We start from the raw sequence: 11,902 nt of genomic DNA on the forward strand, positions 1-11,902 counted from the left end.
GTTTGCTTCTTATGTTTAACAAATATACATGTTAGTTGATGTCATGTTAAAATATCATATTTAACAAATATTCATAATGCAATCTAATATAGATTAAATAGATAGTTTTATAAATTATTCTTATTATCTTTGAAAAATGGCTCCACAAGCACTTTTTCCATGTATTGTTTATGCTCAGATATGTCATGCATCTGACTGAAATTCCTGCAGAAGTGTAGACAGTGAAATGGTTACTGTGGACTAGAATAGCCAGGATACTTGATAGAAGAGGGAAGATATTTTATGACCTTTAAATCCAATTCATCCAGCTTATTGAGCAGTGCCTACCATGTGCTCTATGCCTGGCTTGGACAGTGAAGAACAGGAGGAACTTTCTGGGAAGAAACATCAGGGGTAAATGTCTTGAATTGGAAAGAGTAAAACGTATGTATCATTGGTAGCATGGTAATATGGATGAAGACTTGCAAAATAAGGGAACTCCTGTTTGAGAATAAATGGATCACAGGTTTGATGGATGGGATGGGAGGTATGGAAGGACCAGTCACCAGATCTGTTTTCTTGGAATTTTGACCAATCCAGTTTCACGAATCAGATTCTTGTGATCTTAGAAGTGTTATACTAATGATATATTCTTGCAAATCTTTAGCATTTAATTTAAAGAGAAACTTTACTTGCATCACATTTTTGTTTTGATGCCTCTTAGCAAGATATTAAGGTTATTATTCCAGAGGATATTGCGTATGGAAATTTCTTCACAGATGTACTGACCCCGCCCCCTACAAAGTCAGAGGAGTGTCTGTCTTCAAAGATCTGACATTTAAGCATTATCCTCTTATAAAATACTAATAATCAAATATCCCTTAGCTTTTAACATTAGAAATCAGGAGAGTACTCTCTTAACAGATTGAAAAGCATTTGCCTTTTGGTCTTTGTTTTGATTTTCCTGGGAAACTCAAAACAATTCTTGCCAAAGTCCCCAGTGATTTCAGTGTGGCTGAAGCCCATGGATATTTTTCAGTCCTCATCTTCCTTGGCCTCTCATGTACTTTAGACATGTTGATCTGTTTCTCCTCCTTCAAACAGTGTCTCCCCTTGGCTTTCCCACTTCCTTCCACTCTCTAGCAGCTGACCAGAATGCTGTCATAGACCCTCTCCTCTTCTCACTACACTTTCTTTCAGATAATCTCCTTGTGTGTGGCCTGCCTACCACGTGTGTACACCTGAGTCACAATATTGTATCTCCATCTCAACTCTGTCCTGGGAGCTCCAGACTCTTACCTGTGGTTTGTTTGCAAGGCCCTCTGTGGCCTGCCCCAGGCTCATGTTCCTACTGGACCTCCTCATACACTTTGCCCTAGCCACCCTGGAATTCTTTCTGGGCCTCAGGTGTGCTGTTTCCTCCACCGTGAGCCTTCTTTTCTCCATCCATAGCCAGCTGCCTCTCATCTTCCAGGGCTCACATTGAATGCCACGGCTTCAGAGAGCCTGTGCTGATTCTCCCTCTCCACGAGCCCCTCTACCCATTCACAATACATGTTCATTAAATAAGCAAAAACCAACAAAAATAACAGCAAAACCTGCCCTAAATCACCTTCCTTCTCATCGCCTCTCAATGAGAATCAAAGTCAAGGACAGTTTACTGAGTAATGCTGGCAATAATGGACATTGTAGTAAATCATGCATATGATGAAGCCAAAATCCACAGTTTAAAGTAGAGTGGAACAGATGAGAAAACAACCCAAAACCCTGATTATGTTATTTCTGATTGCTAGTTGGTGGACCTTGCTTTAAAACACCTCCATCCCATTCACTTTTTGTCAGAGAACCCTATTTGCTTCCTTCATAGTAATGGTCACAGACTATCTTATCTTTGTTCTTTGGCTTTGTCCTCTAAATCCCCAGCATCTAGCATATGTTCAGCAATTGGTGGACATACATACAGAGCCTCAGCACTTGCTGTTCCCTCTGCCAGGAATGCCCTTCTCCCGGACACCCTCCCAGCGGGCTGCTTTGTTCCTTCCTGCAAGTCATCACCCAAATGGCACCATCACTCAAATTCTTCCCTCACTTCCCTGTCTCTGGGCCCTCTCCAGCCCATGCCCTGCTGTATTTTTCTCCTTGCCCTGTTCTTGTCACTGCTTGACATGTTACCAGCGCAGTAGAGTTACCCACAGTATGTAATGTTATTTTCCTTTATGTCTTTTTTGCTTAACTTATTTAGTTGAATCCTTTTAAGCTAAATATACTTACAATGTAATTTCACTGACCTTCAAATCGACTTCTATATTGTGAGTGGCAAAGAATAAAGGCATGTCTGCCACCGTCATGTAATATGTCCTATTTGAGTATCTTTTAGAAAATTAACAGCTCTATTTATGGCAATTGATTTTAATATCCTTCTATGTGGGAGAAATACATTTAGAATTAAAATTAACTTAGCTAAATTATTGTTTTTTACTGGGCTCTAAATATACATGTGTAAGGCCTATCACACACTTTCAAAGATATATTTCATGAAAAACCGTTACTTCATGTTGGGGAAAGGCATGCACTAAAAAAATCAAGTGTCATCAACCAGAAATAACTGGATACTCATGTATTAGAGATTTTCTAAGACATAGTTTGTGTGTGCATTCGCTTGTCTCCCCAATTTTTAAAACAGCCTATAAGGTAGATACTATTATGAAATCCATTTCACAGTTGAGGAAAGAGAGAGACAGAGATGTTCAATAACTCACGTAAGGTCACACAGGTATTAAGTGGCCGATCCAGGAAACAGAGGCCTCTCAATAAATATATGTTGAGGTAAACTTGTCACCATATTCTATCACTTACTTGACTTCCCCTTTGGCAAGTCTCACGGGTGCCTCAAACACAAGTTCCAGACAGAGTTGATGATCTTCTGTTTTACTCCTCTTCTGGGTCTTCTCACACCACCCTCTGATTATGCAAGCCAGAAACCCAGGAGGCATCCTTGACTTCACCCCTTCCCTCACTAGCCACATCTAACCTGTCACTTGGTCCCGTCCTTCATTTCTCTAGAATTCCTCCATGGTTCTCCATCCTCAACCTTGTTTGGGCTGCCACCATTGCCCTCTCGAACTACTGCAGTAGTCTCCAAACTGATCTTGTGTCTGCTTTGAACTTGTCCAGTCCATTCTCCAGTTGGCAGCCAGAATCATCTTTTTCAAAACACAATTCAACACTCTCCCACTCTGCTTAAACTCCCTCAGTAGCTTCCCATTGAGTTTCAGATAAAGCCCAAACTCCTATCCATTCTTCCCAGGTGTGATGGGGCACCCCGTGCCCTCCAGCCTCCTCATTCCCACTTTTCTCACTATGTTGGCTTTCGTTTAGGTCTCTGAACCCTCCAGGCTCCCTCTGGCCACAGACTTGCCACCTGGCTAGCTCCCTCTGCCTACCCCTAGCCTCTGAGAGCCTTTCTGCCTCCTCTGATGAGGCCCAATCCCCTAGTAAATGATTTTATTTACACAGTAGACAATAGAGGCTAGATGCACATTTTTTTTCTTAAAATATTGGACTACTTTTATTTTCTTACATAATAATGATATTTATTTAAAGTGCTTTAGGATAGTTCCTGGATATCATTATGTACAGATTAAAGTTTAAAAATTAAACTTCTGAACCATGAGAGAGATTGGTTCCCATTCAAGTAATCCATTCACATTTAACCTACTGTAATGACTGGAATGTGCTGTAACATACTTTGCACCCCTGGCCTCCCTTCCTGTCTCCTATAATAATGGAGCTGTGTTTTCAAGTTTGGCAGGATGGCTTCTGTTGGAAATTTGCCCTTTTAAGTTAGGAAGACTGACCCCCATCTTACTGCTCTCTTTCGAAGCTAGTCTAATAGAACAAGTAGACTCAGGACAACTTGGACTAAATGCACTGTAAACCACAATGGAAAAACTGCAGTGAGGTATTCCCAGTAGAAATCTTGGAATTCCTTCAAGTATATTGAGATTTTGTTAGAAATTGAATTGCCAGTGTAATCCATCTTCCTTTTGAGAAAACATTCAGATAAAGAGCTGAGGCCTAGCAGCATTAACTGTTAGAACATCCCTTAAATCAATAAGCTACAAATCTGGCCGCACATTCCTGCCGCGCCTGGTGCTGTGCTCAAGTGGCTTTAGGCTGAAGCAGCATGACTGATAGCACATCCTCAACCAGGCAAATGCCTGGCGATGCAGATTCCTGTGTTTACCGTAAGCATTGCCTTGTTCCATTCTACAGAATGCAATTATATTTTGTTTCACATAAGAAAAGCAGTTTTTCTTTTTTTTTTTTTTTTTTTCAGATTTTCCAAATGTGGTTATTGAAGGAGTCCTCCATGGGATATTTTACCCTCATCTACAGCCCAGGTAGAAATCCTACATGGCTAAAAGAAGCAGAAGCAAGTTTCGAAGTCACAGTCAAGGAAATCAATACCTACCAATTTAACCTAAACGCTATGATATATAACAGCTGTAGCTAGTGGTAAAGTGCACAGTCCCAGCTTAATTCAGGGCAGGGACATTTCCATTAGAATGGTGCTCTTAAAAATAGAAACTGAACCAGGGCGGTGGTCAGGCTAAGGCCAAGTGTTTAAGAAGTAGAGTGTAGCTGCCAGCGTAGAAACCCATGAAAAGGAGGCCACAGGAGATTCCTGGGAGCACTGGGTGTAGCAAAACAAAGCCACTCTCTGCTTCAGTTGCACCATTTGCTAATTGAAAATCATATCCTGAATCATACTGAGACTGATCAACTTTGGTAGCTTTTTTGTTCAGATCTTATGACACACTACTCTTCTCACCATGAGATTTTCTCAGCCAGTGACAGTACATTCTGAAATGCTGGCACCAGGAGACGGCCACAGACACACACCGCTAAATGTGAAGATGGAACTAAACTGGAAATTAAATTATACTGACAATATTATGGCATTTTTAAGATCATGGCATTTTAATTTACATTAGAGTGGAGTTGCATCATACTCAGGGGTTAGCTTCCAAAGTCAGTACATAGGTAAAATGGGCTATTAGGATGATCCTTGAAAGCCCTTTAGAAGGGTGCCATGTTGGAAACCTGTACATCCACAACAAGTAGCTTTTCCTCCTATGTTGGAAAAAAAGACTGTTTCTTTGTTTGAAGACCAAGTGAAGTTGTTGGTGTTTGTTTAGGGGCCATTTTGTTAAAAAAAAAAAAAAAAAAAAAAGGCACATAACTTTTAACACTAGAATCAGCCCTGCAAGATGCTTGCCCCGCTAGTGGCAGATGTGAACTGACAAGGAGTGAAGCGCCCACCCAGCAGATGGACAGCACCCACCTGGGTTTACTCAAGGGTGTGCATTCATCGTAGGTGGGATCACCACAGGATTTCATGTTATTTTCCTTACGGCTTCCTTTTCACTGACCTCATTTGTTGAGTTAATGTAAGTTAAATGTGTTTATGATATAACTCCACTGTACATCATACTTTGAGTAGTAAAGGATAAAAGCATATATACTACCTATATGTATGTGCTGTATGTGGGCATTTCATTGAGATCTAATTAATAGCTAGCCTATTTATGGTTATTCGTTTTAATAAGTTCTGTGGGAGCAAGGTATTTAAAATCAAAACTAATAACTACATCATGGTTTTTGATTAGGATCTAAATATTCAGGTTTTAAGCCTGCTGCAAACTTTTAAAGATATTATGATAGATTCTGTACTACATGTGGGAAACAAGCAAGAACTAAATAATCAAATGTTGTCAACCAAAAGTAATAGTTGGGTATTGGAGATTTTTTAAAAATGTTTTTATGTTATTAGCTATTTGGAGTTAAATAAAAACAGAACAAGGAAACATTTGAGTTTGTCTTCTCCTAAGATTTCATTGGAAACATGGTTTGTATCTGTCTGTTTACACACACACACACACACACACACATGTGCACACACAAAACCTCTCACACATTCACATAGATGTTTATTTCTGATATGATAAGATAAATTATTATAATAAATTATCTATTAAGTCAGTAGATGTTCATTAAATATTTGATGATTTACCAAGATAATAAGAATTTTTTTGAAAAAACCAAGTATCTATAGTGGTACACTGCCCAAGAAATCTTTTCTGAGAATTAAGTTTTTTCTTAGTGATGACTTTCACTTTTTATATTTATGTAAATTTTATTTCCCATGTCAGACAAGTCATATGCAGACATCATAAGATTTGCAGGAGGCACACCTCACAAGAGTGGGAAAACCCAGTCATCATGCTTATGCACTACACAAGGATCATATCTACTTAAACTTTTAATGTGTAATTCTGTCAGGGTTATTGAAGGAACTAGAAACCAGTGTAGGTCTTTTACGCAGAAAAGCCTATAATGCTGAAAACTGAATGCTTACAGAATCTGTTGGAAGGGTGAGAGGAGTGCACTCCTGGTAGGTGTCCAAGAACAAATTCCAGAATGCCCCAGCAACTTCTAGCACTGACCTGCCTGGGGAGCTACAGCCTGTGCTGTAAGCAGGAATATAGGGAGTTAGGGGGCTGTGAGTGAAGCTCTTGAGGTAAACAGCATGAGAGCTGCAATCCAGGGATCAGCAAGTAGAATCAAAAAGGACCTGTTATCTCCATGAGATATGGAGCTCCCAGGAAATATAATGGCGATCTCTCTATGAGGTGCGGCCTCATAGCAGCACCCAGGAAGCTGGTGACTGGGCCTGCATCACAATTGCCTATCAACATCCGTGGCCTTGCTTGCCAGCAACCACAGCCCAAAGTGGCAGGAGGATGGTATTCGCCCACTCCCACCTCCCACTCCATAGCTCCCTTCAATGCACATCCAGTTTGTAGAACCTTATTCTCCATCCCAGGTGCAGGGAGTCTGGGAAGAAGCTGCTAGCCTTCTACAGCTCAGGAATGCACATGGGAAAGATGATGGAACTTTTTTTTTTGAAGACGGAGTCTTGCTCTGTTGCCCAGGCTGGAGTGCAGTGGCACAATCTCGACTCACTGCAACTTCCGCCTCCTGGGTTCAAGCAATTCTCTGCCTCAGTCTCCTGAGCAGCTGGGATTACAGGCGCATGCCACCACGCCTGGCTAATTTTTGTATTTTTAGTAGAGACGGTGTTTCACCATCTTGGCCAGGCTGGTCTTGAACTCCTGACCTCGTGATCCAACCACCTTGGCCTCCCAAAGTGCTGGGATTACAGGCATGAGCCACCGTGCCCAGCCAGAACATATTTCCATCATTTCCATGGTTGAAAATTTAATAAAAAAAAATATAAAACTATAGATAAAAAATAAATTTGTCTCCCATCTCATTTCCTAATACCGAATTCCCGTCCCACAGAAGGGAGTACTTAATGTGTCTGTACTTAATGTGTCTACTTTGAGTAATATTTCATCTCCATGCAAGCAGATATTGTATGTTTAGTGTACATATATTTAATTTCCCCTCTTTTACAAAAATGGTAGCACGCAATACCCATTGCTTTCTATTTTTTTTTGTTTGTTTGTTTAACAATATCTTGGCAATCTTTCTGTATCAGTATATAAAGTGCTATTCTCTTTTTTAAAAAAAAAGCTGTATGGATCTTCTATAATTTGTGTAACCACTACCATATTGATAGACATTTTACTTTTGGATTTCACTAGGCATGCCTGGCCCATATTGCTCTACAGGTTGTGCATTGCACAAGTCCAAGCAGTGTCATTCACATGGACCACAGTGTTAATAGTATTCCGAGTCATGCTTGGAACCCTGCACTTGGGGAAATATCAAAAACTTTAATCATTCAAACCATGGATTCACAGGCAATAGAGAAGTAAAGGACAGAGAAAGGAAACCAGAGGAAGGAAAAGGAAAAAAAAAATCCCATTACCACTTAAGTCAGGATGTGGGTACATCATTTGTCCTGCCTGGTTCCTGGACTTGGTGTTTTGCCTGGACTGTCTTCGATGCTACCTTATGCAGTGCCTCTCAGGCCTCATCTCTGCCTACTCATTCTGCATATTGGCAGCCCTCGTGTCCTTTCTCCAGGTGTCCTTGTTACTGCCCCCATTACAATCAGCCATGTGAACAACCCCAATATCACCATGGCCATCAATACCTGGTAAATCCTACAGTTACAGTTATAAGTTCCCATTGAAAAGAAGTTGAGCTCTCAATCGGTTTAGAGAAATATGATCACACTTTTGAAATAACAGATGGTTTTCATCTCATTTATCAACTTTGATCAATTGACAATGGCTGCTTGAAGTGCTGCATCAAGAAGAATTCTAGCACACCTGTGAGGATGGCTACTATCAAAGCAGAAAATAACAAGTGTTGGTGAGGAGGTGGAGAAATTGGAACCCTTGTAACTGTACATTGCTGGTGGAAGTGTGAAATGGTTGCAGCCTCTGTAGGAAATGTTATGACTTCTTCAAAAAATTAAGCATTGAATTGCTATGTGATTCAGCACTTCCACTTCTGGATATATACCTAAAAGAAGAAAGCAGGGACTCAAACAGCTATTTGTATAATGATATGGTTTGGCTGTGTCCCCACCCAAATCTCATCTTGAATTAATCGTAGTTCCCATAATCACCACAGGTCGTCAGAGGGACCTGCCAGGAGGTAATTGACTCATGGGAGCAGTTACCCCCATGCTGCTGTTCTTATGATAGTGAGTGAGTACTCATGAGATCTGATGGTTTTATGAGGGGCTTTTCCCCCTTTTGCTTGGCACCTCTCCTTCCTGCCATCATGTGAAGAAGGATGTGTTTGCTTCCCCTTCTGCCAAGATTGTAAGTTTCCTGAGGCCTCCCCAGCCATGTGGAACTGTGAGTCAATTAAACTTCTTGCCTTTATAAATTACCCACTCTTGGGCAGTCCTTTATAGAAGCATGAGAACGGACTAATACATATATTCATGTTCATAGCATATATTCATAGTACCCAAAGGTGGAAACAACCCAAGTGTCCAGCGATGGATGAATGGATAAAAAGGAAATTCTGACACATGCTGCAACACAGATGAACCTTGAAGACATTCAGAGACATAAGCCAGTCACAAAAAAGCAAATACTGTATGATTCCATTTCTATGAAGTATCTAGCATAGTCAAATTTATAGAGACAGAAAGTGGAACTTTGGTTGACAGAGGCTGGGGGAAAAGAGGAAATGGGGAATTAGTGTTTAATAGGTTTCAGCTGGGGAAGATGAAAACGTTCTGGAGCTGGCTGGTGGTGATCATTGCTTAACAATGTAATGTACTTAATGCCATAGTATTGTACACTAAAAATGGTTAAAATAAATTTTATGTCATGTATATTTTACCACAATAAAAACAATAAAGGCTTTTGAGTGACTGCAGGCTCAGAGAATAAGGCTGTACTGATCAAGTAGCACTGTCTGTCATGGGTGCAGGAGAGCTTTTGGCACACATACCAGTTACTAGTCTCACATCCCTGGCAACTTCTACAATCCTGAAACAGTAGTTCTAAACCAGAGATTTGCATCAGAATCACTTGGGATTCTGAATCAATAAATCTGGCCAGAGACCTGTCCTTGGGTAGTTAGAAACACCACCCAGTTCACTCTGATACACACCTGTATTAGGGACCACCAATTGATGAAGATGGTTTATGACCTACCCTTTAGCCATCTTGAATTATTTATTGACTTTCATAACTCCTTCAGAATCCAGTACCAAGAGAACATCTGTTCAACTCTTGGGGGTGTTTGTTATATGAGGTCACAGGAAGAGACTCTGAAGAAGCAGGAAGGACAAGTTTGGGTAGTGGTCTCAATAGATGCCCTATACATAATTGGGAAGTTGTATATTCATTCATTCAGTTGTTCAGTGAAATGCATTTGGGTCCCCCCACTGGATTAAGGCACTATGTTAATTACTTAAAGAATACAGATGTAATCCTTGCCTTCTGGAATTGTTGGCCATTTACTAGGAAGGGTTTTTCCATCTTAATGAATTGGACATAAAGTTCAGTGATTAAGGCTGTCTTCTTCCACTCTCTCTACTCCTTGCAAGTAATTATTTTCATTTTGGCTTTGTTTTGGTTTTTATTCTTGATGATAATTACAGATTTTGAATTCAGCAGCGGAAACACAGGGAAGTAGCAGGCAGTAACTCAAAACCAAAATGTCTGCAACGTTTATGTTTTCTGTCTGTGCAGATACATAGCGACAGACTGGATTCTGATGAGGGTGAAGGGGCATGTATTTTTGTGTGACGGGAAGGAGGGCATATTATCTATGTTAAGTCATTGGAATACACTTAATTTACTAGAAGAAAATTTTGTGTCCTAAGAATGTGATTGTAAATCTGGCCTATAAAATGTGAACCATTTTCTGTTTTCATTACACTTAACAGTAGTTACAGTGACAGCTAGGACATTGGTGTCTCTAGCTACAATAGTCTATGTCATTTAGATACTCCTATGAACTCCTATGTACTGAGTTTCTACTGGATGTCATGTGTTGTTGGACTAGGGTTTTGCATATTTTATCACGTTAAGTTCTTTACAGAGTAGTTTTTAGTGCCCCATTTTATTGAAGAAGAAATTGAAGATCAGAGACATTAATAAAAACAGTAGCTAACATGAATGAATACTAATTTAGGAGCCAAGAGGCACTGGGCTAAATCATGTTAATGGACCATCTCATTGAAGCTTCACAACATCTTTAAAGATGTGTGTATTCTTATTCCAATTTAAAGTGATTAAAAGGAAGCTTAGAGAAGTGAAATAGCTTGACCAAGGATACCAGTTAATAAAGGATCTAGATTTGAATCTTTCATGTACAAAGCTTGGGCGAATCCAGTCCCTAATCAGCCTCACAATAGAATTGTATTTATGTGCTTTTTTGGACATGGGGTCTCCCGCTGTTGCCCAGGCTGGAGTACAATGGCATGATCTCGGCTTACTGCAGTCTCCACCTCCTGGAAACAAGCAATCATCCCACCTCAGCGTACCAAGTAGCTGGGACTACAGGCACATGCCACTATGCCCAGCTGATTTTTTTTTTTTTTTTTTTTTTTTTGTAGAGACAGGGTTTCACCATGTTGCCCAGGCTAGTCTTGAACTCCTGGGCTCAAGCAATCCTCCCAGCTCAGCCTCCCAAAGTGCTGGGATTATAGTTGTGCGGCCTATGTGCAATTCTGAACCAGACATGAACGCTTAAATCAGAACTAGTATTGCAATAGCTGCTAATATTTCCACAGTGTTATAAATTGCAAAGTGCTTTCCCATCTCACTATTAAACCAAGCTCCATGCTAACAGCAGCCTCCTCCCAGGGCTTTTTGATTTCATTTTTACTGCAGTCCATTCTCGACACAAAAACCAGGGTGATCTTTTTAAAATGTTGATCAGATCATATCACTCTCTTGCTCAAAGTTCTCCAGTAGATTCCATTCCCACTAGGAAAAACATTTAAATTTCTGCTGCCCTCTCCGAGTTCTTTCTACATTCTTCCTGCAGGTGCTTACTGGCACAGTGGCCTTTCAGTTCCTAGAACATGCCAACCTTGGTCTCTCCACAAGACCTTTGGACCTGCCAGTCTCTGCCTGAAACCCTTTTCATCCCTCTTCAAAGGCTGACTCATTCTCACCCATTAGGTATCAGCTTAAATGTCATCTTTTCAAAGAGTTCTTCAGTCACCCCATCTAAAGTAGCACCCTAGGCCCCACTCCATACCATTATTCTATTGTTGCTTCCTTCAGAGCTGCTATCACCATCTGAAGTTATCCTGTTTATTTGTGAACTTGTTACTGCCTTTCTCCTTCAAAGAATGTGAACTCCATCAGAGCAGGGATAGCGTCTGACTTGTGAACAGTTTCTCTAGTGTGAGGCCCAGAGTCAGTGTTAAGAACGACTGTTGAATGGGTGGGTGGATGGCAGCCTA

At 40.5% G+C, this 11,902-nt stretch overlaps 1 protein-coding gene and 1 non-coding gene across 6 annotated transcripts in view; one reads left to right on the forward strand and one right to left on the reverse strand.

The window, feature by feature from the left end:
• Window positions 1-9,349, forward strand: part of SNX24 (sorting nexin 24) — a 173,570-nt gene extending 164,221 nt beyond the window's left edge. For 4 of the 5 annotated variants that reach the window (XM_063604606.1, XM_055112586.2, XM_034960410.3 and 1 more), the window contains one exon: window positions 4,319-9,349. In XM_063604606.1, the coding sequence (XP_063460676.1) occupies window positions 4,319-4,386 (68 nt within the window). In that variant the 3' untranslated portion in view covers window positions 4,387-9,349. The remainder of the gene's footprint in view (window positions 1-4,318) is intronic. The other variant, XM_034960409.3, reaches the window with a different exon arrangement.
• Window positions 6,189-6,287, reverse strand: LOC112440001 (small nucleolar RNA U13). The gene has a single exon (XR_003028214.1). It is a non-coding gene; the product is annotated as a small nucleolar RNA U13 (small nucleolar RNA).
• Window positions 9,350-11,902: the final 2,553 nt, after the last annotated feature.

This window comes from Pan paniscus, chromosome 4 (genome assembly GCF_029289425.2).
Source record: "Pan paniscus chromosome 4, NHGRI_mPanPan1-v2.0_pri, whole genome shotgun sequence".
NCBI lineage: Eukaryota > Metazoa > Chordata > Mammalia > Primates > Hominidae > Pan > Pan paniscus.